At 41.3% G+C, this 25,989-nt stretch overlaps 2 protein-coding genes across 11 annotated transcripts; one reads left to right on the forward strand and one right to left on the reverse strand.

Annotated features, from left to right (window-relative positions):
* The first annotated feature begins 59 nt into the window (after positions 1–59).
* On the forward strand, positions 60–13,844 carry auts2b (activator of transcription and developmental regulator AUTS2 b). Of its 4 annotated transcripts, none has more exons than XM_036560214.1 (13): positions 60–553; positions 8,315–8,650; positions 8,742–8,965; positions 9,682–9,726; positions 10,017–10,112; positions 10,504–10,575; positions 10,760–10,789; positions 10,882–10,953; positions 11,113–11,254; positions 11,547–11,627; positions 11,724–11,807; positions 11,924–12,131; positions 12,238–13,844. In XM_036560214.1, exons 2-13 carry the CDS (start codon positions 8,557–8,559, stop codon positions 13,364–13,366), a joined length of 2,277 nt encoding a protein of 758 aa, XP_036416107.1. In that variant the 5' UTR covers positions 60–553; positions 8,315–8,556; the 3' UTR covers positions 13,367–13,844. The 4 variants fall into 4 exon arrangements, with proteins under 4 accessions (XP_036416107.1, XP_036416123.1, XP_036416127.1 ...); XM_036560230.1 differs by having other exon boundaries at positions 10,885–10,953; XM_036560234.1 differs by having other exon boundaries at positions 8,742–8,944.
* Positions 13,629–23,575, reverse strand: zgc:112083 (uncharacterized protein LOC550461 homolog). Of its 7 annotated transcripts, none has more exons than XM_036560249.1 (11): positions 23,263–23,575; positions 22,933–23,047; positions 22,634–22,803; positions 21,457–21,683; positions 21,211–21,325; positions 18,907–19,059; positions 16,789–16,863; positions 16,496–16,616; positions 15,392–15,530; positions 14,650–14,774; positions 13,629–14,528 (listed from the first exon to the last, which is right to left on the reverse strand). In XM_036560249.1, exons 3-11 carry the CDS (start codon positions 22,782–22,784, stop codon positions 14,129–14,131), a joined length of 1,506 nt encoding a protein of 501 aa, XP_036416142.1. In that variant the 5' UTR covers positions 22,785–22,803; positions 22,933–23,047; positions 23,263–23,575; the 3' UTR covers positions 13,629–14,128. The 7 variants fall into 7 exon arrangements, with proteins under 7 accessions (XP_036416142.1, XP_036416138.1, XP_036416173.1 ...); XM_036560245.1 differs by having other exon boundaries at positions 22,933–23,145; XM_036560280.1 differs by lacking the exon at positions 22,933–23,047 and having other exon boundaries at positions 21,211–21,322; positions 22,634–22,789.
* Positions 23,576–25,989: the final 2,414 nt, after the last annotated feature.

Below are 25,989 nucleotides of genomic sequence, written 5' to 3' on the forward strand. Positions count from 1 at the left end.
GCTTGTCGGAATACAGGCGGGAAAAGAAAAATAGCGCGCGCGAGAGAGAGAGGGTGGAGACTGAGAGGTGGAATGCAGAACGTCCGCGTGCAGGCGAGATTCTCTCGTCGACCGTTGGGCCGAGTGACAGTTTATCGTCAACCAACTTTACAGTAAATCCGGATTTAATCGCTTTTAAGAGAAACACAGCTCTCCTGCATTACTTCACTCGATGGATTTTAATGGATACGAATTCTCCTCCCGGTAGACGACGGTGACTGAAAAAAACAAACATCTTTCTTCAGTCACGTTAGTGAGGTACAGGATAAGCGCTAACAGCGTAGTGGCAGCTGCCTGACTTCGCAAGTGGAGTCCTTGTAACTAATTCGTAGTTCCGTAGCGGTGTGCTGGAGCAGTTCTAGCTGTAAAAGAACTGGAGAAAAACGTCCAAGAACTCCTTCTGGTTTATTTGGTGGATTTTGCTCTGTGTTTTGTGGATTAAACCGTCGAGGTGTCCCGCAGGGATCGTCCTATTCCTCCTGCTCCGCTTTGTGCCACTCTGACGACGAACTGGGTGAGTTAGCTAACCTAGCTAGTTAGTTTCATCATACGGTTTCAGAGAAGTTTCTAAACCTGTTCATTTAAATGGCTTCTTGATTACAGCTGAAAGTCGACTTTTTGAGATAAAAGAGGCGAGGTTCGTATCTTTGACGGTTAGGCTACTGGTTATCTGCCTCACAATAAACTTGACAGTAGAAGTGTATGATGCAAATTGCCAATAAATCCAGAATTATTCTACAATGACGATTGCTAGTAAGAAACGCCCTTAGATTCAACTGTCCTTGACTGTCATTTAACTTGAATAGAGCTGAAATTAATGACTTCCCTGCTGTTTTTAATTGCCGGATCGTGAGATGATAGGACTTTGGGATTTCAGATATCTCGATGCATTTCCTGTAATGCAGTAATGAAACTGAATAATAAAATTATTTTTTTATGTTCGAAATCGGTGCATCAGTGCTTGGTGATAACTTTCTTTGGCATAAATAATGCACATACAATTTTTCAGTGGATCTTAACAGTGCTCTCTTGTGGATACAAAGGGTAGCAGTATTAGAAATGTATCTCCTGTTTTGTTGATTTAAGTGAGCTGCATAACAGACGCTTACTTGCCTGCTCGCGGGGCTCTGGTGAAAGAGAGCATTCACATCAAATCAAAGCATGCCATCATTTTTTTATGAGGCACAAACTATGTAGTTTGATTACTGAGATAAAACATAAACAAGAAAATAAAATCTGGGGCAGGTTATATATTTTATCACCTATTTCCCAAACTATGATGTGGTTTAGAGTTTCACACCATGTGACATCCATTCACTCCATTATGATTATTATGTTATGTGTGTCATTTTATTGCTTTGCTTCATACATCTCTTCATTATTTAGTGGGCAGCTGTACACTGTCTTTATTTGGGACAGTATGATATTTGGGGCAAAGTGATGAACAGAACCCTCTCTGCTGCTGAGAGAGAAAAACAACACGTGAAGCTGTTAGCCTACAGGATCATGTAAACCCAATTACCTGGTAACAGTGTCCTCACCTCTGCAGTCTCTATCAGCACAGATTTCCAAGTAGCGCATGGCATTCCCCAGAACTCGACTCATAACATAACGTCCACTCGTTACTCATTATGGTGAGTTATTTGGCCTCTTCATAACCAGAGACAGAGCTTAACTAGTGCTGAGCGATATTGATAAATTTCAATATCAGATTATGGTATTTAAGTTTGCATTAGTTAAGTTAAAGAACCTATACGTCCTGAGTACTGATAATGTCAAAACACCAACTCTTTAACCATAAAGGCTGCTTTTTTACATCAGAGGGGGCTTTATACAATATTGTAAACATTCTCCGTAGACAAAAAATTTCAAGAAAGGGAGCTGTTGATTTCATTAGATGTACCTTGAATTGCTCTTTGAAAACAATCTAAAACAGCCAGCAAATTACATACTTTACGGTCAACTCTCAGGTCATGGATACCTTTAAAAAAATGCACAGAAAAGAATTTAAAAAGCCCAAAAATACACGCTTTGACAACAGGGGCATTTCTATTCTGTGTTATATATATCATGATCAGTATCCTTAAACTATCGCTTAAACGCAAAAGCAATATCACGGCGTGTCAGTGTCACAGTATTCCGATCTATCGGTCAGCACTAAGCTTAACTGAGCTTTGTTGCATTAAAGACCAGCTGATTGTTTTGAATGATATACTCCTTTCAGGGTCATTTGTGAGACCATAAGCCCTCCCCTAAAGGATGTTAACATGCTGGGGCATGGGGTGTCTGGTGTTTTATAGATATATTTCTGTATGCTGTAAAATAAGGCCCACTTGTTTGACCTCGCTGCAGAAGTATTGGTTACATATTCCAGAGAACCATATAGGTGAAACGTGTTTTTCTGACAGCCTGTTTTGGCTGTATTGTTATTGTGGGCCTAAATGCTGTTGGAATACAGCAACGTTATGTCTCCTGTTAGCTTTGAGCAGATGGCATGGTGAGAACTTCCTTGGACTGAGTGCAAGGATGCAAAACACACTAGCTTGTTAACCAGTTAGTCTCAGGATAACATAAAGACGTGTGTACACCCGAGCCAAGTGTGTGCCAGTAATCCCTGAGATAATGGGATTGGAGGACAGCACCATTACTGTAAATCGCTTCAACCTTATTGAAGGTTACTTACATAGAATGCATTAATCGTGACATTTTGATAAATGCTGCCATGCATTTAATGCACATTCATAAGAGGTAAGTATGACCACCGCTTCTGTATATTATAGTCTGCCTCGTGTTGTCTTTGCTCTTTAAGAGATCAAAAAAGAAGCACTTAAGAACTTAAACAGATTATGTTTATACAGTTACCAGCGATAGTTAATGGTATTTGGGTCTTTAAGTTAGCGGCAGTGCTTTTGAAAAGCTGCTGTCTAGCACATATGTCAGCAGGAACTGAGGCCTGGTCAGTGACCCCAAGCAGCAGTGGCAAGGCCTGCTGGGATTTAGGTGTTAGGGGTGTGCATTAGCCTGCTGGGCTGGGGCTCCTCCAGGGGCCCCAAATGAGTCAGTGGATATAGAATCCTCCTGCGTTTGGAGAAGACGACCAGGAGGCTCAAGGCATTAGTTGTCACTTAATGCTGCATTGCACATTCTAAAGGTGGAAAGTGGCACTCAGACTGACTTTAGTGGAGGACTGGAAAGCATTTTTTTTCATAGATGTATCCAGTTGCATCCTTTGGTGTCATTGGAAGCCTGTTTAGCCGTAAGCTGTCTTAATGCAATTGAGTTAAAGGACACTTGCCGCAATTATGGGCGATTAGATGGTTCCGTTCCTCCAGGTAGTTCGTGGATTTCACTTTTAATAAGACGGCGTTTCTTGGAGCCACAGTGGTGTAGATTAGCATTTTTAAACCTCAATCTTTAGATAGCTATTAATCAGAAATACTCATTCATGGTATAATAATTAGTGCTTAACCTTTTGGATGACCTCATTTTGAATGTCCTTTGGCTGTGCTAGGTAATGTCAAATGGTGCAGCCGTTATCTGCAGTAAAAAAGGTTCTGCGACTGACAATGTTGCTTTCTAAAGCATCCAAGCCTTTTAAAGCTTTGAGTTCATGCCGTGTTTGAGGGTGGGACTGGTTACATTAGTGTGGAGTTGACTTTGAGAACGTATCTATGCTTTCGGTATGGTGGTTCTGCTGAGGTGCCATTTAAAGTAAGGTCCCGGAGGAGTTCGCCACAGCTCATCCGCCTGGCTGACACCCAGCTGTCAAACGCTGACAGCTTCCCTCAGCGCTGAAGTCTTACCTTGTCACTGCCTGGAATAACTAGAGGGGCTATTTGTGGAGCTGTCTTTGGCCCAGGCCTCGGTATTGGTCACAGCATGTGGCAACGGCCTACAGCGGAAGGGTTTTTTCACCTTTGTAACTTCTGTTAACAATGTGTATAAAAAGGACATTCCAGAGCGTTCGCGCTCCTGTTCTTTTACTGCTTTTGGAGCAGAACGCTGAACGGTACATATAGACACAGCCAAGGTGTAAAGGGTAGCAGTGCATCAGTGTTGCTGCAATCCAAATCCTGCTGTTTGTTTATTCTATTTTCATTTGAATGAAATAGCCTGCAGACAGTCTGTGGGAAGGACTTTTGAAAAGCTCTTTAAAAGCATACCTTAATGCTTTTAGAGTGCACAAGTCCAACATTTGCACTCTGGGATTTACAACAGCCCTGCCACTGCCACTGAATGTTCTAAAACATTGAAGCAAGGGGTTGGGGGCGTATTGGCCTCTCTGTAAATTCATAACCCTAGCTCTGAATGCGAAAATCAATATGCAGTTGAATGCCAAACATCATTTAGAAGCTATGAATAGCCTGTTCATTTGCTGCAAATACATACTGAGGTGGAATAGCTATGGTGGAAAAAATTGTAATGTGAAACATAACTCTATAAACAACTTAATGGGAATAGGTGAGAGGCGTAATTTTAAAACACATTCACATACCACATCATGTCAAAAGTGTATTTTATTCCAACACAATGTGTAGCATCTATGGAATCTCCTCTGTTTTCAGTACTGTTTGGAGATTTCTTATAAAGGTCTGTGGTTGTAAGGGCAGGAATGCATACTGATTTCTTCGGTTCTTTCTGGGCACGGAGTCTAAGAATGTTCAAACCGCCTTAATTGCAACTGGCTTGTAAATGAAACATAGGAAAGAACCCATCCAAGGCCACAGCATGATATATTAATTCCCTGTCCAATGCAGACATAGGTATGAATGTTAGTGCTGGCGGATCCTGGGAGATGGGGGAGCCTGCACAGGGTTCACATTGTTCTTGTGGTAACCTGAGCTGGGCCTAGGCATGAGCAGAGGGTGGGGGGGCGGGTGGTGCGCAGCCAGGGTCAACTCTGTTGAGAGATCAGTAAGACAGCTGCCCGTTTGGAGCTTTCAGCGCGGCTCAAATAAATACTTTGACTACCTAACTTACGAGCGTTAAGATCTCGCCCCAGCTAAGCACACACATATTAGAGCAGCAACTGTTCCAGCAGCCCGCCGCGTTGGCACTCCAGACGAGGCCCGGCCCAGCTCGGGCTCCTTCCTCATTTGTAAGGTCATTCTTTAAAGCGATCCATTATAGCTAAGGAGCAAAGGGAGTCTCCAGGGTCCTCGGCGCAGCAGATTGTTATACTGCTGCGCTGCGGCTTTGGTTTCTAGGAAGCAGGCGGTACGACACATCCCATAGGCATTGACAGCTATTGTGTGCATGCCTGCCCTACATCACTGCCACTAATCCCTAACTGAGAGAAACCTGACCACTAAATAATGAAAGAGCTCAATGCCAGCGCACTCACCTATTTCCTGGCACAGACGATTTGCTCGCCGCAATTCATGTGCTCTTTTCATGGCTGCTGTCTTACATCGTGCATTGTGAAGGGATTATCTTCAATGCCGGGGGTGTCTTACTCAAATAACATGGTGTGTTTTATTGAATGTCATTTTTAATCACAGTTGTCTCACATGCACACATAAGGTCTGGCTATAATTACCATTTTTTTGTTTGTTTATCACTGCAGAAAAGAGAGTGACTGCAAATTATTGGTAAAGTTTTCTTAATAAAACGGTTCTTTTTATTTATGGTTTAGGAACGTAATGCCCTTTATGTAGTGATTTGTTGTTGCTAGCTTTCTGTGGTGCATTCGCAATCCAATAGGCTTAGTGTTAAGCAGGGGAGAGAGAACGTGTTTACTTGCCAGAGAGAGAGAGAGAGAGAAAGGACGAGAGAGAGGCAGACATAAAGGAAGTCTTCGCTTAGTCTGTGAGTTACCCTACACACCACAGAGTGTGATCTTTGCGACAGAAGTGGTACATGCAGAATTTGTTCCCTGGTGCCTTGTTTGAGAAACGTAGAAGTCCAGTGAAGGTAAGCTTCTGGAACTCAGCTCGTTAAACTCGCTGGACGGTGAAGTTTCCTCACTTCAAGCTGTGGAGCTGCAAAGGTTGCAGTTCATTGGATGGCTGTGGAGGACTCAAAGTTGATCTATCTCAACTGAACAACCAGTGAGGCCCTTAATGGGTATGTGTTATGTATATGTGTCACCTTTTCTTTTTGGTCTGTTTTCTTCTTTTACCTATGAGTTACTCCGTTGTCTCAACTTCCTTAAGTTTAGATCAAAGGTTATTGTATAGCTTGTGGAAACTGCTTGGCCAGGGAATATTTCAGTGTCCGTTGCACTGCAGAGCGGTAGCACTGTGTAATCATCAGATGTTGGACAAATGTTACTGGATATTATGAGTGGTGCTGTGGAACAGATGTACCTTTAGCTGACTAGGCTTCATTCACAACTAAGCTAAAAGCAACGTGGGAATCTGTCAGCGCACAAGAACAACTGTTTCTCTGTTTGAGTCATTCGCCAACTGCTCTCGGCCTGTGCTGTACACAGTCCGTGATGTTACGGATGATTTATGGGCTGCCCCCCGTCCGCTCCGGAACAATCGCCACAGTACACGCTTTCCGACTTGCCTTTCTGGGAGCTTACCTCAAAACCCTACCTGATTCCTCCTGCGCCTCTTTTGTGTACACACAAACCTCTTCCAACTGCTCCTTCACAAGATTAAGAGCTTTCCCTGGCACTCCGACTGGGACAAAAATTTTAAAGAACAAGAGTATTTAACCTCCGGCTAATCTTGCCTTTGTGTGAATGGAGGGATTAGGCCATTAGACTCAGCATGCCTGGAAGGTTTAGCCCAGTAATGGGGTTGATGAATGACAAAAACTGCTTGGACAAGAGAGGTGCCAACTGAAATAGGAAGACGCATTTGCTGGTGGGCTGACAGCTTGAGAAGCTTAACCCTAATACCTAACCTGCATCAAAAGAACATTAATGTGCCATGACTCAAACTGGAAATAAGCATTTAAAGTCCTAATCAGGAATTTCAACATGAGAAAATGGTAACCCTGGCACTGAATTTCCCAACCCACTAAAAAGGTTTTACTAGCTATATTTCCTTTAGGAATACATAGATGGAAGAATGAACTGTCAGAGCGAAGAACTGGATTTATGGAAAGCTCTAACCTAAACAATAAAAGAAAGGCCTTCATGGTGTTGGCTCACAATAGAGCAGAACCGCTATTTTTGGAATAGAAAATAATCTTAAATGTTTTGGTTTTGATAAGCAGTAAACTTTTAAAAACAAAAACGCCCTCACAAATCCTTGATTGTGGCTTATTTCATCTTGCATAAGATTATTATTTTGTACCAACTGCTGGTTGTAGATGGTACAAAGCATGGTCCGCATGCTATGTCACACGCTTTATAGCACAATAGCACTTTCCTTCAGGCAGCAGCACTCTTGTCTGCTGTTCTTCTTGGCGTTACCATGCTTACCCCCTGTGGTTGCATCACCCTGCTCAATACAAACTGTTCACCAGGGGAGAACTGGTGCTCCGCAGAGAGGAATAAGCTGTTCCTGCTGCTCCCTCCTCCATGGACCCCTGGTGTTCCCAAAAGAAGCTTTACTCTGAGAGAGCCTAACCATCCATTATGGACCTCTCAAAAGACCTTTCACTCCAGATACAACAGGCTCCAGGGGGGAAAAAGGCCCGAATTGACAGCTCCACACAAAGGAGATTTACTGCTTATCTTCATGTGCATGAGTGGCATTCAAAAGGAGGTAATTGCAGGTTGTATACATCGGCAATCCTCTTGGGATTTCAGTCCTCCACCCCATTTGCATTTACCATTGGCGCACCCCTGGGAAGGTCCAGTAAATGTCAAAGTGACACCAACATTAGCCATTAAATGCTAGGTTTACTTTGAGCGAAGCAGAATTAAAGAGGACGGCAGTGTAATGCCATGGAAAAGGTACCGCAATAAAAGAGAAAGGCTCGCTTTTATTTTGCTTAACCCCTGTTTTATTAGCTTTTTCAAATGACATGCCCTGCCCTCCTTTCCTCGCACCCTGTTGTCTTTGTCCTAGCTGCATTGCTGCAACATGCTCTGCCCTGTTTAACAACATTAACTGATAGCATTATACTAATATCCTTTCTAGGAATGACATGTTATCAAATGAAATTAGTGGATTATTAGTGGCCTTGTCCTAAATTGGATTATTCCCCATAATGCAGTTTGAGTACACTGGATGTATTTTCGTATTGACATTAATCCATTGCGATGATCTCACAGCAGTAAACAATATGAAGGTGGATGCATTTTGATGTGTGACAAGGTTGTATTGAAGGACATGAAATATTTGCACTCATAGGATTCGTTTTCTCTTTGCAGGTATCAGTGATGTCGCTGCCTGTGCAAATGCGAGACCAGACAAAAGTGTGTTTGGAGGTACTACGGTAAGAAGATTAGAGTCAAGTCAGCTGTTCCAGCAACAGGAGAAAGACTAAGGAAACAGTAGGACCTTCACGAAAAGTCAAGAAGGGCATAGCCAACTGTGCACCAGAACAATTGGAAGGAAGGCTGTTCTTATCACATAACAGCTTCGGTGCTCCTGGGTTCAGCAGTATTGCACCATGTTCTCCCCAACTGCAGCCCTGCCTCCTCCCCCTCTGTTAACAGGAAGTGCTCTAGCGGTGCCAGGTCCTTCTCCTGCAGGTCCCTACACAGGTATGTCACCACATGTTCACAACTTCTTCACAACTAGGCAAGTAATGTTTCAACGTTCATGTACTAACAGTGCATGGTGGTTAATTTACAGAGCAGGACCTGCTGCGTCAGGAGTTGAACTCTCGCTTTCTGGCCTCTCAAGGTGTGGATAGAGGAGCGGCGCTGGCCACGCCGGCCTACCTGCGCACAGAGTTCCACCAGCACCAACACCAACACACGCACCAACACACACACCAGCATACCTTCACCCCCTTCCCCCACCCCGCCATCCTACCAGGCCCCGCGGCACCACTGGTGCGTACCCCTGCCAGACATGTGAGGATGAGTACTCTCAGGGCAGCCAACAGGCTGCTTTTTATTCTGATTTATCAATAGACCTGTTTTTGAATGTAAACACTTGAGTTTGATTTTATTGTAGGACTAGATTGATCATTAGAATGTGACTATAGTAGTATGAATATTGTTAGAGTTCGACTAGGCCTGTCACTGTTAGTACATCACCTAATCGAAATTGTTTGAGCTGATCGCAGTTATTTAAGCTGTTTCATTTGCTAGCTTTCACAATCATATGTTTACTTTAAAGAAAGCAGAAAGCAAATTTATTAAGACAAGTCTTTTAGGTAAAGAACCAACAAAATCTCTGTCTTCTGGCTGTTGTTATAACATCTTTAGAGGGCAGCAGTGAGTGATGTTTATTTGAGCTCAAGTCGTGTCTTTCATCAGTTGGAATGAACTAAGTACCAACAGCTCGGTAGCAAGAATCAGCCAATTTGGCTTCTTTAGGCTTTTACTTTGCATGCAAAATAATAATTAATTAAACAATTTGTTAATTAATTAAATTCAATTCATAATCAGCTACAATGCCATGATGATGACAGGCCTAGTTTCAGCAGTGAGGATAATGATGAGCTCTGCTATGTGCAGCATGTATGACGTAGAATTTATTGTGATTATTATTGCACATTTGTGTCATGGTTTAAACCGGGTCGCTCCTGTATAAAAAGTAACATATTTTCTTACCTTCTTTTCAGTTCGATAAATACCCTCCAAAGGTCGACTCCTTCCACAGGCACAGTGTAAGTCGCAGTGATTGCATTGCAAATAGAGTACGTGTTTGCCTGAAGTCAAATTCACCCACTGCATTTGTTTCCAACTACACTTCTACAGTTCCTAGAACTTTTTATATAACTTTATTTGAAGTTTGACTGGACCAAAGTCTGTCTTTGTTTTCATTAATCACTGAAATTGTTATGAACAGCTCTTTTGTTCAGAGACTTTACAGCTTATTTTTATGGAAATTAGCACTCTGACCCAGCAGTTACTGTGCTCACAGACTAATGATATACTGCCACATCATGTTTTACAGTTACTCCACTCCTACCCGTCAGTAATGCCTGGGATGTCTCCCGTGGTGCCTCCAACAGGGATATTCAGCTCTCTGCAGGGAGCCTTCCAGCCCAAGGTACAGCACAAATGGACTAACCTCACAGCTACCTGTTTTATATCACCTCTGAGTAATGTACGATATGTAGTTATCATAAATTGAAAAGCCCCAGTGGTTGAAATTATATTTGACTGTAATTTTACATCATTAGCGCTTAGAAGTGCTGAAGAAAAGGAGACAAACTGTGTTGTGAGGAATTTTATAGGATGGCTTATATACTGAGCCAAAATGGTCCAGTTTATAGTATTCTGTTGTGTCCAAGAGCATTTGTATGATTTCAGGTTTTATGTAAATACATTTAACTTAATTGTGCTCATAAACCATGCTTGGAAAAAAACAGACATATTATCAGTTCAACATAATATGTGTAGCGCTATGGTTTGAATTTACCACATTATTGTTTTGACAGGCCTCTAACCCACTTGATATAGTGCCCAGACCTGGAGCAATGCCCCGCCCACTCATACAAAAGGACACCAGAGTAAGCATCTAAATCGATATAAAATGTAAAAGTCTTTGTGTCAGGAGGTTTGTTTAAAAACCTTCAGTTAAGAAACAAAACATTCAGACTAAACAATACATAAAAGAAAACGTAGGGTTATTTAAAGGAAACTAAATTATAAAGTAAGTAGGACTAAATATTTCATACTCTTATCTTTTTTCAGCTGCTGGACTCAGTGTGCCCTACACCGAAGGTAAGACGTACAAAACATGCAATCAATGAACTTTCATTAAGTAACATTTTCAAATAAAAAATTCAAACGTTTAAATGTATTTTTTCTTACAGAAGCCAGGGAAGTGGTGTGCAATGCATGTTCACATTGCATGGCAGGTGTACCACCATCAGCAAAAAATAAAGGTATATTTACTAACACTATAGCATGACTCTCATTGTGTTTATCTCTCTTTTGCAGTAAGAGGATTTTTCCATTTGTCTTCCTCCATCTGTGTTTACCAGATCTGTTTTTTGGCTTCTCATCATTCATGCTAGAACCCCTCTCTTGTCTGCGCATTTCAGAAACAGATGCAAATTGAGCCGCACAAGCTAGACTTTGGGCTAAAGCCAGAGTTCCTGAGTCGACCCTCTGGTTCAGGCTTCGCAGGAATGATCCAGCAGCCGCGTGACTTACCCCGCCCTTCCACCATCTTTTCCAGTGCTGGTAAGTATCAGAGATTCTGTTACGTCCAGAGACACAAGGGCAGATCGACATTAATGGGCACTTCTTATCGGAGTCTACTGTATTTCAGCGCTCAGTGAAGATCAGATAAATCTATGTCATCATATCCATATTAGCTGTGTGTAATTACTCCAGATGAACTGATCTCAGGAGTACTTCTCCACTGGTCAAAATGTTTGAGGAACTCACAACAAGGAAAAACAAGCAATTACTGATTGTTCAAAGCAAAAGGCAATAATTATTTCATATTCAAGATGACTGTTTTCTTTTTCAGGTTCAACACACCCTTCAGTCTCTCCCTATGGACATTTGCCCCACCCTCACACCAACCTGCACACCCCACCCTTTCATCATGGTAAGAGTAAATTACCATGTGGTTAAAGTGTGACTCATGCTTGGCCAACATTTTAAATGGATGCTGTTAAAAGCATGAATTGTTCTTGTTGTGTAGAGTCTCTTAACAAGCCACCTGCTTTTGGCGGTTTGGGAACACTGAGTTCCACAGCCTTCGGAGGACTCGGAAACCCTACAATAAGTGAGTAAATAAAACCTGCTATTATTATGCTTTTCTAATGTATTTCATCGGATGTATAGAAATTATAAGTGCAAAGGCCTGCAGGAAAGTGAATATCCATTCCAAATCCTCAACAGCACCAAGTTCCACACAAGGCAGCAAAGACATCAAGGCAGCACTGTCTTCTGTAGGACCTCAGGAGCCTTGGAACAGACTGCACCAAACACCCTCTTCTTTCCCCACACCCCCTGTGTGGCCTCGAGCCCCTGAACCTGAAAAGGCTTCATCGCTGGACAGAGCACTGGACAAAAGAGACAGCCTACCCAACAAAGAAGAACATGAAAGGTTTCAGACTCTATCTATTTTATCAAACACAGATGTTTAATGAGAATATGTCAGAAACCTATATACTGGATACTGCTTTACTTATGCTGATTTACTTCCTTTCTAGGGACACAAGAGGGAAACGCCTTTCACCTGCTAATGTTAGCCCACTGGGTCACAAGCAAACAGAGTCTTCTAGAGGCCCGACTCCTGAGCCAAAGGACAGGGACAGAGCCAAAGAGAGAGCGCAAACACAGGATCTACCTAATCTAAGTGGAGAGCCAGAGGATCAAAAACACAAAGAGAGCCAACAAGAGAAAAGAGAGAAGGCTTTAAAGTTTGACCAGCATCCCACAGAGGATAAATCTGCTGCTGAGGATACTTTGTCCCCAAAGCAACAGAGGGTCGAAGCAGAGAGGCGCAGTAGTGATGGACCCCACTGGGAGCCAGAGACAAAGAAGAGTAGAGTAGAAGCTGAGCCTCATGCAAAAAGTGGCCAGGTTAAGGTAAAGGAGGAGAGAAGGGAGGACCAGGACTCCCCCGAAGTCAAGCCACCTCCTAAAGCTTTGGAGAAACCATTGCAGGGGCGTGGGACCCCAGGAATACAGCCCTCACCCCTGTCATCCATTCCTGTGCCTATAGGAGTCACAGGGGTTCCAAACAGCCTCGATAGGACTCGGCTAATTGCGCCATTCATAGGGATGAGTCCATTGCCAGCCGAGAGGCTGCCATACTCTCCGCAGCACTGGGATCCCATGCGGAATATGTACAGGGGCATGGACCTTCCTCAAAAAGAGCCCCTTCCCAAGGAGCTTTTGCTGAGGGCTGATCCACTACAGCGTGCCATGGTGGGGCAGCACGTTTACCCGCGGGATCCGCTACTACACTCACTGGCCCTGGAGCAGCAGAGGAGCCAGCTGGAAGAGCGGCAGCGCCTGGCCCTCCTGCGGGAAGAGAGCGAGAGGAGCCGTCTGCTGGCCCTTCATCATGCATCCCTGGACCCCCACCTGGCCCATCCGGGCCTTCTGCCCACAGCTTACCCCAGCCCGCTGTTCCCCCGTCTAGGGCTCCCACACGGTCCACACTACAGCTCTCTCAGCAAGACTTTGCCTCCTCCTGGCTACATACATGCTCCTCCACCCTCTATGCTGCCTGTTCTTTCCTCACGGCCGGCCTCCCCCAGACGGACTACCCCTCTGCCAGACCGGCAGGACAGATCCATCTCCCATCCTCACAGGGACACAGAGGCTCCGTGAGCCAGACAGCATGAGGGCCTGAATGAAGGCCAAGCCAAGCACTTCATGTTCAAATGAGTGTACAATATTGAGATGTACAGGGGTGAAAATCATCTGGGCAGTTTTCTGGATGCAGATTAAGTCTAGTCTTTCATTAAATTGCTGTGTCAATGGTGAGTTCATTGTGCTCAATATCTACTAGGCTCAATCCATCGCCAGGAGACTGACCCATTACTTTTTTGTGAAAAAAATTAAAAGAATTTTATGAAAAAAGACTCTCCACTCATTTATTTTTGTTTATTTAATATCAACTGAGATCAACAACATTAAAAATTTCAAAACAGGCATACTATTTACAATAGGATCATATCCTAGTTAATGTAAAATTGAATTTCCCTATTTGAACTCTATAAAACAAATATACATAATACACCACATAAAAACACAATCAACTAAAACAAAGGCTTAAAAAAACTAAAACAAAAGATCAAGAGAAAAAGCTGCTGGATGGAATGCATTTCAGAGGCAAAGCAACAATTAGGCCCCAGAGGTTATTATAAGAATTACTCTAAAATGCTGAAAACCTGCATTTAAACGAGAAAATTTTAAAACAGCGTAGAACTACTAACCCAGTGAGAATAACCCAGAGTAAAAAGGTCCTGCAAGTACAAGAGTCTTTCCTTCCATAGGACCTCATGTGCAATATAAATCCAAGACACATGGTCTAACACTGAACCTGTTTTGTGGTGTTTCTGATTCTCACATGTAGTGCAATTTGGCCTCTCACACCACATCCATACCTAGCCCTCTGGCTACTGCAGCCAGGGCTTGGACAGCACCTGATTCAGCCCCTGGTTCTGCAGGGGCCTCTGGCTCTCCGTTTACCTCAGTCACTGGGCTTAGGACGCAGTATACAGGGGCCCCATCCTTTGCAGCGTTGTTGTCAGCCTCACCTATGAGCTCAGGGCTGGAGGAGGAAGAGGAGGGGTATGACGAAGACTGCGTGGGAGCATCGTTCACACTCTCTGCCTGCAGTGCTGGCCTCTTCGTCTGACCACTCGACCCTGAGACCTTGCGTGGGGTGCGTTTTTCTGCCATGTTCTTTATCAGCTCTTCTGTAACCTCCACTGTCTCAAAGCGAACCATGTTCAACCTCAGGTATCCATCCTCATCCTCTTTATACCTTATTAACAAAAAAGAAATGAATATTAGGAATGAAGAGTAATGATCTAAGAAGTATAAGAGACACTTTTATTGTAAAATATGACAAAGTAGCCAGCGAAAAAAGCAAGAATCGTCCATACCTAAATCGGGAGTGTCCAGATGGCCATTTCAGCTGATGTTTTTTCCGCAGGTGAAGGGTAAGGGTGTAACACCATGAGAAGTTCTTATCACAAAGATGACATTTATACCTCGACACCATGTTTCCCTGTCGGGTATAAATTAACATATTACACTGGCCTGTCTATTTTTTTAGAAGAACCTACCTTTTGGTTCCACCTTACTGGTGTACAATAAGAGAAAGTAGCATATCTGTTGAAATCACAAGTGGTGATAAATCATCCTCTAGCCCTTTACCAACAGTCATTTTCTGACCACAGAACCACCCTCAGCTAGATATTTTTGTGTGGTAGTCTACTTTCAACAACTGATGTGAAAACCTCAGCAATGCCCACCCAAATGATATCTGATCAACAGTCCTGTGGTCAGAAACTGGCCAACGAGGAATGGGGTAGAGAGTAGCTGGCAAATGGTGCATGACAACAGACGGGCTGCAGTCTGTAATTGTACACCTATATAGTGACCTTTAAGTAAGTGGACCTCACAAAGTGGGCACTGAGTAGAAGTACACATTCTAACACGTAAGTGGACAGTGAGTATAAATTAAGCATTAGAGAGATGCAGATGAGAGATATGAAGCTATGTAAAAATATGGTTGATCAGTGTACACCACGTTTAAACCTTAAACCCCTTTCTGCTGGTTTCATAACGGACAAATTCCAACAGTTTTCTAATATGAGTATGTGCCGCCCTCTGCTGGCTGACCTCGTGTACTCTCTTGTAGTGCTGGTTCATGGTGTGAGCCATGCGAGATGAGTATCCACAGCCCTCCACTGTGCAGTGGTACGCTGCTCCTTCATTATGGGTCTCCATGTGCTTCCTAAGATCATGCTGGTTCTTGAAGCTGAAAAGCAAAAGCAAATTAAATAAAATACAGTAGCCCCCTTCTTTTCATATTCCTCTTAAAGCAGGGGTCACCAACCATTTGCAAAGGCTGATGTGGCTGGAGGTTTTCATTCCAATCAATTAGAAGCACAATTAGATTCCATTTGTTTAATCAGTTGATCTCAGTCTTAAAACAACTGATTAGTAATATGAGGTGTGCTCCTGCTGCTTCTGCTTGGTTGAATTGAAAATCTGCAGCCATACTGGGCCTTTTCTGGATGAAAGTGGTGACCCCTGTCTTATAGGGACACCCCTGCCAGACTATGAAAAAAAAACCCTTCTAATGACGTATCTGGAAGGCTGAAAAAATGTTTAAAAAGAAACACAAATACAACTGCTTCAGGGGCAGTTTGAAATAAGGATGTACATTTCAGTCAAATTTGATATTCGAATGTTTAAAGCATTATTCAATATTCTCACCCGGTGTGCGGCAGCCTTTAGCCAACTACAGCAGAATGTTTCTTTTCTTTGTTTTTCTATGTTTCCTTGGGATTAGACAGATACAAACTCTGACCAAAAATAAGATGCTGGTTCTCTACTGCCCTCCGGTGTTGTACAGAGTTCAGACAGCTCATAGTTCTAAGTTGATAGTTAGACTGTAGCTAATTTGCATATAAAACCCTATTTCACTGTTCATTTTTTTAAACTCTCATGACTATTTGTATATTTATATGTCCCATCCCTAGTTTGAAATGTGTGGGGAATTTCTTTTGCTTGCTGGCAAATGCTGTAGGAAGCCAAAGAGCTAATGCTACTGCTACAAAACATGTTTCAACCAGCCCACTCCCAAAAATCCACCAGAATGCAGATATTGTTCCTGCCATCTTCAAGATATGTCACCAGAAGAGGATTTTCCTAGTCAGAACCAGAGTGTCTCTCTAAGTGGAAGGTGTGGAAAAGTTGACCTCTTTCTGAATTTGCTACCTGCTCTCACAGAAGTCGCAGGGGAAAGGCCGCTCGTCACAGTGACGAAACTTGATGTGAATCTTCAAGGTGGAAAGGGATGTGCAAGTCATGTCACAAAGTGGACACTTTATGTGATTCACTGCAAAAAACAGTTTGTTTATTAACACATTTTGAAAATGAACATCTATAAAACTGCAATCATCAGTTTAGAAAAGTTTAAAGTTCACACTAACTTTACTTATGCTGAGAGATCCACATGACATAAATCGTATCAATATACAAACTATTTAGGAGGTGCTTGGTGAACTCACCGTGCTGTCGAACGTGGTCTCTTAGCAGTCTCTCGTTAGCAAAGCCTTTGTCACAATGCCTACACGTCAGTGAATCTGGAACATATAACGAGCGCTGAGTGGACCCCATCCATATAAACATTTTACTACCAGAAATGCCAAATATTGAGAAACCCCTTACGGTTACGCACCAAAATGATAATCTATTTAATTTTTACTATGCACTACATTACAGCGTAAGTTCCCTGGACAAAAAAAAAAGTTGCGTGCATAGTTTCTTCTTTAATTAAGTATATAACTGCCTTAGTGACACCCACAATCCTGTCAGGTAAGGATTACACCAGCCTTGTGCAATTCTGTCCATTTTAGTCCAGTCTTCCACAAACTTTGAGTTTCCTGTCCCAGCAGGAGACAGGAAGGACTGTAGGGTGTCTGTATGTAACTGGTTCAGCAGACATGATGGAACAGTGGGGCAGTTTAACTGAGCTACAAAATCCCCAGACCTCAATCCCAGTTCTCAGTTTGAAAAGCAAACTGAGCAGGTGAAATGCTGAAATAGATACACACAAACTCTAGCTGAAATGTGCGCCCAGGTTCTTGAAGAATAGATTATAATGAACAGGAACTATCTGCAGAAATGAAGCTAATCAAGTATTACAGAACAAAAGATACATGCATACATAATAATAATAATAATAATAATAATAATAATAATAATAATAATATATATGACCCCCCACCTTTCACTTCCACCATAGTCTGTTATGTGGTTCTATGTACCAAAAATGGTCAAAATGACTAAAATATGTATATAGACTATTGTGATTGGCTGTCCTGTATTGCACTTCATTCAAAAAGCAGTCCAGGCTGAAACACTCCTTACAACTTAAATGTGAATGGGCAGAGCTAAACTGACGTAGGCTGATGTCAGTTGTGTTGATGACAACACAAAAACAGTGAATTCAAAATGGGGCGTTCTGCAGTTCAGTTTTCGAATATGGACTTTACGGACTGGGAAGTGGACTATACATTTTGAAACTTTAACAGTGTTTACATACTACATCAAACTATTTTATTTAAAAAAAAAAAAATGAGAATGATGAAAATATGGTTTTCCATATTTTGAAAAGATCAAATCCAGCTGAGACTAATCTAAACAAGTTCTTCAATGGAAGGTATAAGACTTTTATATAAAGGTGTTAAAATTGTCAATGTCACAAATTTGCTTAAATTTGAATAGTGACCTAGAAATAGAGCAGAATCTTAACGGGAGCTCAGGGTACAACTAGATGAGGGCTGGTGGACCAAAGCATTAAAAAGGATAAATTATTCTTCCTCCTGTCCTCGTCTGAATTTGATATAGTTCAAGCTTGTCCACAGAGTAAGTATTCATTCAGAGGTGAACTCATCGTGTCCTTGCTGTAGTAAATAAACCCGCCAATCCTATTACACACGTTTTCGGCTTGCATGAAGCTTCAGAAGTTTTGCATGGCGGTTTTTACCTCACGAATCGAGGCCTTTGAGTGCAATATAATCCCTGCCCTCTGTTTACCATATTTGGAGTCCCGGCAAAATCCCTCTCTACCAAGGCCCAGGTGGCTGACGCAGTTATCTGTGCTCTCCTCTTGGCTAAGAGAAGGATTCTTCTCGGATTGAAAGCTGTCACCCTACACTCACATGCTCTATGGCAGACGGATGTCATGTTTTTCCTGAGCTTGGAGAGGACTAAATTTAGTCTGAGAGGAACTGCAAACATGTTTAACTGGGTCTAGCAACATGTTTTGACTGGGCCTAGCAACCATTTACCATTTACATTATCATATGTTTTTATTTATTTATTTATTTTTTTTTGAAAAGGCAGAGACCAGGGTGGTGGGAAACTCAGGGATGGGGGAGGGATGGGTAGACTGTATAAAGCTATTAGGGAATGGATATTGTTGTAATATTTAAAATTGATCAATAAAAAGAGCAGAAAAAAGAAATAGTTCAGAATCTTGAATATTTCTTCGATTTACTTTTTTTAAATTTAGCAAAAACCTTTCTGTTTACTTCCAGGTTTAAATGAAAACAAAAAATCCCAGACGTTTGGCCCACACTGAAAGTGCATAACTATGAAGAGGGTAAGAGCAGCGCACTGACCTTCAGGCTCAGCTTGTCTCTGAATGTGATCAAAGAATTTGGTGTTGCTGGAGAACATGCAGCCGCAGGTGGGGCAGGCGACCAGGCGCTCCTGAGTGTGACTGCGCAGGTGCTCCCGCAGGCGATACTTTATTTTGAAGAAGGCATCACAGCCTAAAATCCAATGATTTAACACTCCTCAGTAAGTTACCAACAGGACAAATTAGTATTCATAAATATTGTAAACTGTTCTGAACCCTTCGAAGTCATACTGTTATGCATTTAATATAATTATTTAATTATTTATGTGCTCTTACACAGTCACAAGATAAATTATACGGTGAGATACAGAATTATTTACATTCAATTCATGTTCCATATCAACTGGCACAATGCCACTTTTTCTTTTCCCATACCAATACTGAAACCATGAATATCAACCGATACTGATGGGAGGGCCACACTGGGAGGGGTACTGCAGTGATCTATAGGTTTGGAGGTGGGGCTGCGAGGGAAACTGGGTGGGCTGGGCTGCTGTGTTTTTATAGCTAACATTAGCTACCAGAAAATATGGAGTGACGGAATCAAACGGCACTTTTGCAACTGAGAGGTCTTATGAGGTTGACGATTTTTCTCTACTACCATCCCCATCTTCGACGAGGGAGGTGTTTCTGATCAGGCAGTGTGTCTTGAGGCTTAACAGTATGTGCCACTAACTCAAGCCACCGAAGAGTTAACGTAGTGCCAGAAAACGATTAGCAGGGAGTGAGAGAAGCGTCCAAATGTAAAACATTCCCTAAAACAGTGACAGCTAGCCTCTAATTATTTGTTCAGCAGGTCCAGGTCCAGAGTCCAGATTTCTTAGATGCACTGAATTCCGAATAAGGCACATCATCTGCGCCTATAGCAGAGTTGAACCAGAGGGGCGCTACGGAGGTGGAACTGACCATGACAAAAATGGTATTTTTACAGTTTGGAAAGATGTGTTCACATTTCAAGCAAGGCTGGTGTTTATTATTATCACAGAACAATGCATTTCAGTTATTAATGAAAAAAAAGATCTTAGGGTGTAGCTACTCTTTAATAAGCTTTAAAGTGTGTCATTTTTATGATCATCTAAGAAAGAAATACGTAATCAACAATATGACAGGACACAGTAGCCCTTATTTATCAAAGCTGTGTAAACAAGAACGCAGATTTGAATGCAAATGTTGAATCAGCTTCACTGTGTGAAATCAAGAGCCAGCCTCCTAGTACCTCATTTATATATCATCTACATGAATTCTAACTAATTCTCATGCAGATGTTTCAGTAAGGAGCCAATAAAATGACAACATTCAGTGGCTTGTGAGCCAATAGCGGTTTGACCAAATTTGACCAAACTTTAAAGTGTTAAGATTACTGGAAAGAATAAAATGTGAAATAAGCAAAATGTCTTTTTAAGACAGTAGAACATATGACTGTGCAGTGTGGTTATTTCCTTTAATTACACCTTTAAACAATGTATTACTGCAGTGTGCGAGATGCTTCTGCACTAGCTGTGTTTTGGATGGTGTCAACGCAAAAAACAAAACCACAATGTGATAGGTCTTTAAACTGAACATGAAACATTTGTTTGTACCAATGTTCATGTAAAATAAGAATGTCTACTTCTGTACTGGATTGCCATGTGCACAAACTATTATTAGTACTTTTATTTTCTTGTTTATTCTTATTACTGGCTTTGTAGATCATATTGATAATAATTTTGGTTAGTTAACTGCTAATCAAGCATGTTTTTTTGTCAGTTTAATTATTTTGCTGAAATTCACACGCACTCCTACCAGACATGAGTTTGACTGTACAGATACGCCACAGATAAAACTGATGAATAACAAACCTGTCAATGAAATGTGTGTGCTCTCATTTTAAAATCAGATCTGACCGTATGCAACTTTGACGAATAAGGGCCAATATGAGTGTGAGGTGTTTCAGGCTAGATTTGTCACAAGGTTTTTTAAGTTCAAACTTTAAAGTGATGAAACCTGGATTCAACAGTTCCAATATACTGTTTTTGATTACATGTAACTTTGATACTTTTATTTCATTTCAATCTATTTTTGGTTGCTCTATTGTTTTATTCAAAATCAGCAGCCCCATAAATACTGAATTTAATTTAATTTGATTTGATAAACTAAGGGACAGAAAAGTCACTTTTTAGCAGTATGGTTTGACATAAGAACATTACTAAGATAATGTAAAATTACAATATAATTTTGCTGTTGCCAGTGGTAACTGTGACTCCTAAGGGTTTTAAAGGATTCTATTTAAATGTACGCTGCCTACCTTTCCAGCTGCAGAAGAGGGCTTGCTGTTGATCGGGGAGCGGCTGCAGCTCTGTGCAGTGTGCATGCATATCAACATGTCTGTAGAACCACTCTGGATTGTTGAAAGAGCTCTGCTGGTACAGAAAACAACTGATTTGCATAAGCAGCCACCACTGCTATTCATTCCAGCCTCTAATGATCAATGATGATTAAAGATAATCATCACAAAGCAAGTCTGTATGTGTCTGAAGAGGTTCATACTAACATCACAGTGCTCCCACTGACACACAAATCCCTCCGAGATGTCAGTGACCAGGTTGTTGCTATGGAGATCCTGAGTGCAGCTGGGGAGCTCTGGGTGGGACTGCAGCAGCTGAGTCCCAATGAACTTCAGTTTGCTGTGGAAGATGTGGAAGTGCGCGTGGGCAACAAGCTCATTTGGGCTTCCCATAGCCAGGAATTCACAGCCCTGCCACAGACATGGGTATTCATCTGAGGGAAAGAACATTTCACACAAAACACCTTCATTAGTCCAGTGTGACAATTAGCAAACAATACGCTGAAGGCAGCTGAGCAATCACCTGTTCTAGTAGGTAAACTGACGATATGTTATTGTCATAACGCACAACATGCTTTTCTGAGTTGATCTTCAGGACTTCTAGAACACTAAACTGCATGTATCATTAGGGTGGGCGATATGACAACATCTATTGTTATTATAATATATTTATGCCACCTTACGTCACAGTATACTTTTCTGACCATATCGTGGATGTTATTAAGTACACAGACCACCTGCATGTTTCAGGAAGCACAGCTTCATTGGTCCTTTTCAACTGTGTTTTCTTCAGTGCAGTAAGAATACAAAAAAATTAAGAACTATTATTAAGAACTATTTTTTGTCTGTTTAGAAAACTGAAAATTGTGATGAGTATCACATCGTGAAAATGCTGTCATATCATATTGTTGCCATATCACCCTTAAAATATGTTAAAAGCTGACTTATACCAATTACAGACTGCCTATAAACAACAACCAGTGTACAGTGTAAGTTTACAAACTTTATTGCAAATAGTAGCTGATTGTATGTCTACATTATGTCGATAATTTTATTATTACTTTTCGTTCTCTTGTTCCTGTTTGAATAGCAAAAAAATGACAATGTTTTATAGCCCTTCAAAACGTGTCACTACTGTTTTTCTGTTATTTTGTGCATTCCAGTTCGCTCACAAAAAATATCGCGAATCCTATCATGTACTATAAAAATGTCATGTACTGTGAAAAAGCATCATAATGTTGCACACTTACACATATCGTTCACCCTTCTGAGCATTTCACAGACAGAGAGAGATCTGCTCTTCTGTCTTACTGACAGCCAGGCTTATGATATGACATTCATTTACACTCATAAATGGAACTGAATGATGCTTAAATCCACTCACCCAGCTCCTCCATCGTATCCCCATCGCCGAGATGCTCCTTCAAATGCTCAGACATGTGATCACTAAGCTCTTCCATAGTGCTCCCCTTAAACGTGCACGAGGCCCACTCACATGCGAGCACCATGCTGGAGAGCTTTCTTCTCTTTGCCATTTCACCTGGAGAGCAGTAACTTACATAAAGTGGTCGTAAAAGGAATTAAACCACAGCATTACAAACTGACCACGCCTGCCTAAGATGGGAAAAAGGGAACTGAGGAACATAAAATTACATAATACCTAAATAGTAGCTGTTAACTTACTAGTAACAACGTGACAGTAAGTGACAGAAGTAGCGTCAGCTGATCATCAACGCTCACGAGACTGAAGTCCTGCTCTCCTATTCTCCAGGTTCTTGTTCGAATTTTCCCGTTCCACCTTAAATGTCACGAGAAGTCAGAATGCAACAGCTGCACCATTTAAGGTGGAACGGGAAAATTGGAACAAGAATCTGGCGGACAAGAAATCGACTTCACCTTCGTGTTACATGCAAAACATAGCTGGTTAGCTAGCCAGAAAATGTGCAGTGAAACATATAAAATAACAACAAATGACACGAGACAAGTATCTCTACTACTAAATAACGACTTTACCGTTGAGTTACTTGCAACGTAATAGCACGAAGTCAGACCACAGACGCTGAACTCCGCTCCTGTGTAGTTCAGTGCTAACACGCTAACCGAACTGACACCAATCCAGACATAAACAGACCGAGCGGCTCGAACGACACAGCAGCGCCGCGCAGCGCGGCGTTAAGGTGAGACCCACTTTAAAACACCGAGCTCGGTCGTGTAGTACAGCAACTGAACATAACTGTTCTGATAAAAGTCCTGTAAACTACAGCGAACTATCCGTCACATCTACCTCAGACTCGTACGCGGGATAATTTGTTTTTCGAGTCGCACTTTGACTGGATCACCAAAAGGCAAATTAAAAGTCCTGCTCTGAGTCTTGCTGCACGGCTCTTTGTTTGGAGACATACAATCAGAGAAGATATCTTAGATATAACTCAAGACAAGCAAATAACTCTATTTCGAGGTATTAATTGTGAGATTTGAAATTAATCTGAGAGGTGTAACAGCAGGGATATTCTTTAGGACGCGATTTTTATTGCTATTTATAGACTTTCTTACTCTGTAAAAAAATCAATACATTATTAAATAAATAATTATTGCATTGTTCAGTGCTTATGTTTAATCATTATTACGTTTAATATATGTCATTTTCTTATCACATGAACAATTAAATAATGCTCTTTTGTATTTTAATGTTTAAAGAAATTACATAAAACATTATTCTAAATAAAGTATTTAAAAAACAATGTACTCTAGTTCTGTAAATGTAGGCCCTGGGTAGAATACGAACCTGTGCCTTTAAGACTTTAATAATAAAGATTTATTTGATTTATATTGTTTATTTAAGAGTTCGTGGTTATTCTAAACTCTTTGCAGCGCAGAAAGCTTAAATCTTTCTTTAAAAATAAAAACAAATGCACGGTATATGTTAAGTAAACAAAGAGTGCAATTTAGATATCTTATCTCTCTAACCAAGCAAACAAGAATGGAGCTGCAGTACTTACACTGACCATACGATGTCGCCATTTTCAACATATTTACTTCACGTTGTTTCCCAGTTTTAATACAAAAGTCATTGCACATTTTATCCAACATTTATCTTCACCAGACCAGAACTTATAAGGGATTTGGGAAGAGGCTTTATATGAATAAGTATTTCTACATAGACATCCTAAACTGATATTCACTGTATTCCTCAACATAGAGCTTAGCTAAATTGTGGAGTTTAGATGGTTTTGTCCATGATTTTCATATTTATTTACCCAAATAATGCTGGCCATTTCTCATTTCAGTCTCTCAAACCTCTTTCCATGCAGCATTTCATGTTTCAACCCTGCTAACAGAGCACAGAGCACAGATATTATTAAATTATTCATTGAATTTGGTAAGGATGAGTGGGTCTGCTGGAGTGAACACTCCTCTCTTCTCCAACAGCAACGTTCATTCATCCACCCTAATGAAGCTCCTCCTTTCCCCAGTCTACTTCCCTGTCTACTTAAAGGCAAAATGTTGTATTCACCATTTAGCACATGTGATGACTCAGACAAAATACTATATACTACTAGCTTCCTATACTTTTCCTATAGGCTGTTGTTAACTTGTCCTCCAAACATTGACCTACAATCATGAAACAAATTTGTATCAATCTAGGCAATTTAGTCCTCAATTTCAACGAAGGACGACACCATGCTATCGCACAGTATTGCATCACACTCTGGATAACTGTAGTGGTTGTACTGTTTTGCGGCAGGATCTTGAGAAAATGAACTGTGCATGTAAGAAAACCTGATTATTACTGACCACAAAGTTCCACCTTTTATTTTAGTTCAAAACATGCCTAATTCAATGAATATTTGATACCCAGATTAAATATTTACACCCAAAAAAGGGCTGTGTTTTGCCTTGACTCACTGTTGGCATCAGACTATGTGATGAGGTACTGTAAATGCAGAGAGGGGAGACATTTTTTCATGCGTAATGCTCTGTTCCTACATCTAAATATCAAGACAATCTTTGTTTTCTTTGTTGGTTTGTTCCATTTGAGGCCCATGTTAAAGTGAAAACAGTCATACTTTATTGAAGGGCTTATGTTGTCCATTCATCTTTTTTAATTTGTGTTTGTGTGGTTTTATGAACTATTTTCATCCTCTTTTCTATTCCTTTTATTACACCGGCTATTTTTTGTCACTGTGCCTGTAAGACTGATATATGTAAATCATGTCTGTTCTGATTGGCTGCCCTATTTTTTGATTCATTTAAAAAATCCGATGTCTAGATCCTCATGCTGCTTTCTAGTGATGTTGGTTTTATTGAAAAAAAAATCTTTCTCACCAAGTGGCACCACATGAACTGTCATCATGTCGGCTGGCGCAGTCAGGTACATTAAAAATTTTAAACCCAGGACAAATTGTCAGACTTCCTCCTCACCCCACTTCCACTTGAAAGCAGCATTAGAAAGGCTGCAATGATACATTTGCTTCCACATAATGTTTAATCATCTCTAATAAATACAGATGTGATATATTTCTACATTCTACATTTGCCGGTTAGCAAGTATCTGCCCCAAAGCACAAAGCAAAAAAAGTTCTTTCTACTTTATTAGGCGATTGCAAGTTCAGTCCCCGGTGATGCCACAGCCATACGTGGCTGGAAGTCCATGAGGCCACTCTCTATCTCTCTTTCTCTACCTCCATCACCCAGCACAACGCTAGCAGCATGAGCTAGTGGGTTAGCTGATGTAACTAA

Source organism: Colossoma macropomum, unplaced genomic scaffold, assembly GCF_904425465.1.
Source record: "Colossoma macropomum unplaced genomic scaffold, Colossoma_macropomum, whole genome shotgun sequence".
NCBI lineage: Eukaryota > Metazoa > Chordata > Actinopteri > Characiformes > Serrasalmidae > Colossoma > Colossoma macropomum.

Excerpts from the sequence above, each read along its gene's own strand:
- auts2b (XM_036560214.1), top strand. The coding sequence starts at position 8,557 with ATGTTCTCCCCAACTGCAGCCCTGCCTCCTCCCCCTCTGTTAACAGGA. Across the intron at positions 8,651-8,741 it reads TCCTGCAGGTCCCTACACAG|AGCAGGACCTGCTGCGTCAG; the intron begins GTATGTCACCAC and ends GTTAATTTACAG. Across the intron at positions 10,954-11,112 it reads ACCATCAGCAAAAAATAAAG|AAACAGATGCAAATTGAGCC; the intron begins GTATATTTACTA and ends TGCGCATTTCAG.
- zgc:112083 (XM_036560256.1), bottom strand. The coding sequence starts at position 22,784 with ATGGCAAAGAGAAGAAAGCTCTCCAGCATGGTGCTCGCATGTGAGTGG. Across the intron at positions 19,060-21,210 it reads CCTCTTCTGCAGCTGGAAAG|GCTGTGATGCCTTCTTCAAA; the intron begins GTAGGCAGCGTA and ends ATTGGATTTTAG. Across the intron at positions 14,529-14,649 it reads TCTGGACACTCCCGATTTAG|GTATAAAGAGGATGAGGATG; the intron begins GTATGGACGATT and ends TTTGTTAATAAG.